The sequence below is a fragment of the Solea senegalensis genome, linkage group LG15, assembly GCF_019176455.1.
Source record: "Solea senegalensis isolate Sse05_10M linkage group LG15, IFAPA_SoseM_1, whole genome shotgun sequence".
In the NCBI taxonomy this organism is placed as follows: Eukaryota; Metazoa; Chordata; class Actinopteri; order Pleuronectiformes; family Soleidae; genus Solea; species Solea senegalensis.
In genome coordinates, this window is record NC_058035.1 from 11,814,615 (window position 1) to 11,820,614 (window position 6,000).

A 6,000-nucleotide genomic window follows, 5' to 3' on the forward strand; every position below is an offset into this window, starting at 1 on the left:
GTACTTCTGCCTCCTCTTAGCCTGTGGTGGGGTACAGCTCACTTATTGGAATAATGATAATAAAGGAGCCAGTTATAATCTTAACTACATCCCTTTACACTCATCACTCATCACCAGCAGCTACTGTATTATGTAACACCAAGTCTAGTGCCGTACCTTGGCTGTAAAGAGTGGCTGTTTGAATTACTGTTGCATGCTAGTGTTGCATCTCTATCATTTCAAACCAGGCTGGTCATTCTCTGAGAAAACGTCCAATCACTTGATGTTTTCGGACGTTCTTCTCTAAGCTTTAGAGATGGTCGTGCATGAAAATCCTAGTAGATCGGGCACCAACATCCCGCCCTCCCCCTTTCTGACGCTCGGTTTGACCTTGTGAGACTTGTGTTGAAGAGCAGTTGAACCTATGGTATACCTAATATAGTTGCCAGGAAGTAAATCATTTCACTTTTGTTTCAGATGTGAACGAGTGCGATGTGCAGAGTCCCTGTCAGCACCATTGCTATAACCTGATTGGGTCCTTCCTCTGCCAGTGTGACCAGGGCTACGAGTTGGCACAAGACATGGTCTCTTGCCAAGGTAAATAACACTAATTCAGATAAAGTGACACTAAAGGAGCTGAATTTATCACTATTCCAGAGTATTTTTCAAATCTAGGCAGCGGAAGGTAGTGGAAAGGGAACTTGGATTGTAACAAGAGGGTTGCTGGTTTGGGGCTACATCCTAGTGCCAGTACCAAGCCTGGATAAATGGGAGGAGGGTTGTGTAATGAAGGGTTAAATTTATATTATTTGAACATTGCAAAAGCTACTGTGTAGGAGCACACATATGTTCATTCCCATTTTAACATGTTCTGCCTGATTCTGTTTGTGTATGTCCATGTTTCTCCCCCCAGATATTGATGAATGCGGCTTCTCCAGCTACATGTGTCAGTACCAGTGTATCAACAGCCCAGGAAGTTACTCCTGTGAATGTCCAGAAGGATATCAACTCCAGGGAAACAGGTTTTGTCAAGGTACTAGCTGTCCTCCCTTTTCCCTCTCCCTTTTCCCTTCTATCAATCTTTTTTAATCCCCTCTCAGTTTATTTATTTATCCATCTTCTCTCCTCCGCTCTGTTTTCACACACAACACAAAATGTTCTCAAGCGAGGTTATCCACTCTCCCTCCCTTCCCATCTCACTCTTCCTGAACTCTTTGAAGATAATTGTTAAAGGAAACATGATCATTCCTTCTATCATCCACTGTTCTAGCTTTCAAGCAGGAATGAAATCCTCTCTCAACCAGTACTGTCATGGAAAGAATGCAGAGGTTAGACAACCCAAACAGTGTAACTTTGTGTTGCCCCGCTGAGCCACCTCTGTGAATTTATATGCATGATGCTGGTCTCTTGAAGAGGATTTATTTGAAGCTCCGGCGTTCTCTCAAAGGGTGAGCTGTTATTTTTTCCCTCTCCCCCCTCGGTCAGGTGCAGGCTTTATAGAGGGAGCCATGAATTCACACTGTTGTGTCAGGGGGACCTTTAGGTGATGAATCCCCGTTGCTGTGCCAGAAATAGCCCTGTGGTTTGGGGCACGTTTGATCAAGCTATTTTCATGGTGCTGCAGGAAAAGGGCTGCTGCACTTCTGCCTGTGTGGGATTGCTGCCTCACAGGGGCTTCCCTCTCGTGTTTCCTTGCATCTTCACAGCTGCTCTAAATGCAGCTACCATCTGAAAACACTATCTGATAATTGCACATGTACTGAGCTTTGACTAGGGATGGGTATCATTAGGATTTTATAGATATCAGTAGCACGTTCACACCGCCAAGCACCAGCACAGTTCCTAATTGAGTTCTAGAGCCTTTTGGATCCTTAGTACTCTCAGAGAGCTAGCCCAGGCTCACACCACTTAAGTAGATCCAAAGTTTCATATTCCTAAACAGTGGAGGGAAGTGGCAGTTGAGTGGATTTCAGGCCCATTTATTTATACATAAGTCACACTGAGCTCTCCTTCTCTGAATTCAGAAAATGATGTTTATCTGTCAGTCCAGGCTCCTATAGACCACTGCATTCTCTTTGTTTTCCTTAGCTGTTTTCACCAGTATGTTGTCCCTTCTTTCTTCCTCTCATCTCTAACTTTCATTGACGCCCTCTGATGACATAATGGTTCACAAGGAAAATCCAAGCATTCTTCCGGTTTCCCAGTGGGAGCCAACTTTTCAGGTTTCCAACTCATTTATGTGTTCAAGCCAGTTCAAAATGTGGTTCATTAATCTAAACCATGCTGGAGCTGTGCCAGTGGTAAACCACTATTATTGATACTTTTCTACAATTTGGCACTGACGATGCCTGAACACAGAGGTGTGGTGGAGCTCTTACCTCACCACCAGAGACCAGGGTCTTCTGTTTTGGGAAGGGTTGTAAATCTTTTACAATAAACTTGTCGACAGCCCCATGACATCAGCTGTTTTTTCCCTGTTCCCTTGTTTTTACTGACTCCTGTGGCTGCTGCTTGACTAACGTTGCTTTTGGGATTATTTAGCAAATAAATCTGAAGTTTAAAACGGACGCTAACAGCGTCTTGACAAGTCACTTTACACATTTGAGCAGGGAGGCGGGAGGCTGCGTAGAGAACACTGCAGTTGTGTTAGCGGCAGCAGAAACATTAGCTTTATAAAATGTTAGTTTGACTAAACATTAGCTTGGCTAAAGCAGTCAAACATGCTGCACTCCCTTATGCTGCGTTCACACCAAGCCGTCAATCGCACCACGGGATGTCTTAAGTGCATTTTTGTGCATTTGCATCATTCAGGAAGTCGGCCTATTTTGTCCGTAGACAATCACCAACAACTATGGCTAATATCAGGCACATTGTTGCACTCATGTGTGGTTTCACAACACCATCCAGAGCTGGACACGACTTGGCGAGTTTCACCGTTTACTTCTGGAACACTGGATGAGAAACACTTCCAGAGATACTTTCACGTGACGAGCTGACGCTCCGCAGCCGGGACGACACGCCTGTCGTTGGTATCTCTCCGGGAAATCCTTGTCTGGCCTTGATACAAGCTAGCAAGTCGTCAAAACCAGCTATGGATGGTGTTGTGGACCCACACACAGCGGCAGTTTCTTCTCTGCAGATGTTTCCACAGGAGATGATTTTGTCAAATATGTGACGTCAGCTGGTCGTCGTGTAAACGCAGTTCTTCACCAAAGTTGAACATTTTTAACTCGCCATGATGCTGGAGAGTAAACAACAAGTCAGTTGTTTACATGATTGTAATAGATTGTAATAGGAACCATTAGGAAATGGTAACGCACCCTGCTAAAATAATAACTGCACTAGCATTTTCTGATTCCCAACCATTCTTAAGTGAATTCAGTATAAACATAGCATCATTGTTTGACCAGCTTATATCTACTTTAGTGCTGATTTAAAACCAGTTTTTGATACCCATCCCTAACTTTGACTCACAAAGTATGTGGAATTTGTGTTGGAGGAGAAAACAAGCAGTGCCTCTGCTATTTTTGACTGGTCAACACTACATTTTTCTCTCTTTCTGTCACTCTGCCAATCAACAGATATAAATGAATGCGAAACAGGGACCCATAACTGCCAAGATGATGAAATGTGCTGGAATTATTACGGGGGCTTCCGCTGCTATACCAGAAACCCCTGTGAGCCGCCTTATGTCAAAACCTCCGAGAAGTGAGTAAAAACATCCTCCACTTCATTTGATCCAGTTACATTAATGTCGTCAGTTTCATGGAGACATGCATCATGTGTTGTGTTTGCAGTCGCTGTATCTGCCGCTCTCAGACGAGTGCAGAGTGCCAGGGTCTCCCACCGTCAGTTGTCTACAAATACATGAGCATCCAGGCGGAACGCAGCGTGCCAGCGGACATCTTCCAGATTCAGGCCACCAACATCTACGCCAACACACACAACACCTTCAGGATCAAAGCTGGGAATGAGGCAGGAGAATTCTTCCTGCGGGTAAGAGCTAATGGAAGCTTTTTTTTTTATAAATCTTCCTACTGTATATCTGGCATGGAAATCTAGGGTGTGACAGGTAATAATCAACTAATTAAATGCTAAGATTCATTTAAATCTGTGGTTTAGAGCTAAATCCATTAAATTACTTGCGTTGTCCCACTGTTATTATCTTCCTGACTCCACCTCGTACAATTGTATTTCCAAGATATTTAGCAGCCACAGTGTTGATGTGTTCACCATGTTTGCCGTGTTACCTTTGTACCCAAATTTGGAATAAACACACATTACTGCAGAGGCTGATTAGAATGTCATTAGATTTAAGTGAGCGTTTGGTAAAAACCAATTAAGCAGTCAAATAGGTGATTTGAAAACACTTTTATCACGTCGAATGTTGCTAGAGATACTTTTACAGACAGAGAGAATGTGAATGTGTGTACCAATGTGTGAATGTGTGTAGCCTATCTGATCGATGAGGCACGGCTAAAGCCAAAAAAAAAAAAAAAAAACACTTTGTGGAACATATTTTAGTTTCAAACCAACAAAAAATAATCTCTTGTCTAGCCCAGAGTATCTCATTCCTGTAAGTTTTAGATGTTTCCCTGCTCCAACACACCTGATTCAAATGTTCAGCTCATCAGCAAGCTCTGCAGAAGCCTGATAACGACCCATTTATTTGAATCAGGTGTGTTGGAGCAAGGGAAACCTATAAAACATGCAGGCAGTGGGTCCCCAGGATGAGGATTGAGAAACCCCAGTCTGGCTTATATAGTACCACGGTTAAGATAGCATCAAAAACATTTTTGTGTTTTTGGCTTTTAATGTCTTGAACATTTTATCCTTTTTTCATGCATGTTGTTGCAAAATTTATGCCAGGTTTTTTTACATGTAATTTTTTTTCAATTTAGCCTATTGTTAACAACATTAACTAAAATACTCACACTAACACGAACACCTATGCACAAAAATGTGCTCGTTGAAGCCCATTCAAATCACTATTTTTGATGCATCATGACTTTAAGGGTTAAAAACTAAAATTCATGAATATTTGTACGATAAAGATTGAAGAAATAAAAAAAAAAACCTAAGAATGTGCTTCTTTTTCATTTTGGTGCTCTAGGTGTATTAATGTGAGTATTTTATGAAATATGGCACGGCAAAAAAAGTAAATAATGCATATAAACAAATGTTTCTGCTAATCTTTCACATACACCAGGGTGCAATGATCAAACCAAGTATGAAGTATATTGAAAAAATGTTTTAGTTTTTTTTTTTACAGTAAAATGAAGGTGCATTATGACAGAACTTGGCAATTTAAGGGTTAAAATTTTTGGTTTAAAAGTATTTTTCATGTATATATATATATATATATACATCTATACATTATATGAACTAATTTTGGTGCTCTAGGTGTGTTAACGTAACTTTTTTGAAGGTGTAAAACACAAATTAATTGTGCTTTTTGCAGCGTTCCAGCAACGTGAGTGCCATGCTGGTGCTAACTAAGCCTCTAACAGGCCCGAAAGAGTACATCGTGGACCTGGAGATGATCACTCACCATCTGACCATGAACTACCGCTCCAGCTCACTGCTGCGGCTCACCATCATCGTCGGGCATTACGCTTTCTGAGCAGCGCAACTCTCCCAAAAAAAAAAAAGCCTCCATAAGTCTGGTTCAGCAAAAAACATAGCAGCGTAGCACAGGCGACGCTTCGCATCTGCATAAAAATACTGTACATTTTCATGAAATACATATAACATAGGCTGTCCCAGACTCGTACAGCTTCACCTGCAGTTCCACTTGACTTTGTTCAAGACCGACCAGTCCATGCTGTCCTGTGACCACTGGGCATCTTTTTCTCTCAGGGTGCTGGGAAGCATTGTGATGAAAGGTTTTTGTTTCCCGGACAATCAGGCGCTGTGTTTTAAACAAGGGCGCTTAAACCCCACGTCATAATCTTTACAGCTGAAACATACTAAACCTTAAGAGCCTTTAAGAAAGACTGCAAATTCTACTTTTGCACCTGC

At 41.9% G+C, this 6,000-nt stretch overlaps 1 protein-coding gene across 4 annotated transcripts in view; it reads left to right on the plus strand.

The window, feature by feature from the left end:
* efemp1 (EGF containing fibulin extracellular matrix protein 1) overlaps positions 1–5,612 on the plus strand; it is a 38,418-nt gene extending 32,806 nt beyond the window's left edge. For all 4 annotated transcript variants that reach the window (XM_044046289.1, XM_044046290.1, XM_044046291.1 and 1 more), the window contains 5 exons: positions 457–576; positions 893–1,012; positions 3,561–3,687; positions 3,777–3,975; positions 5,441–5,612. In XM_044046289.1, the coding sequence (XP_043902224.1) occupies positions 457–576; positions 893–1,012; positions 3,561–3,687; positions 3,777–3,975; positions 5,441–5,602 (728 nt within the window). In that variant the 3' untranslated portion in view covers positions 5,603–5,612. The remainder of the gene's footprint in view (positions 1–456; positions 577–892; positions 1,013–3,560; positions 3,688–3,776; positions 3,976–5,440) is intronic.
* The last annotated feature ends 388 nt before the right edge of the window (positions 5,613–6,000 follow it).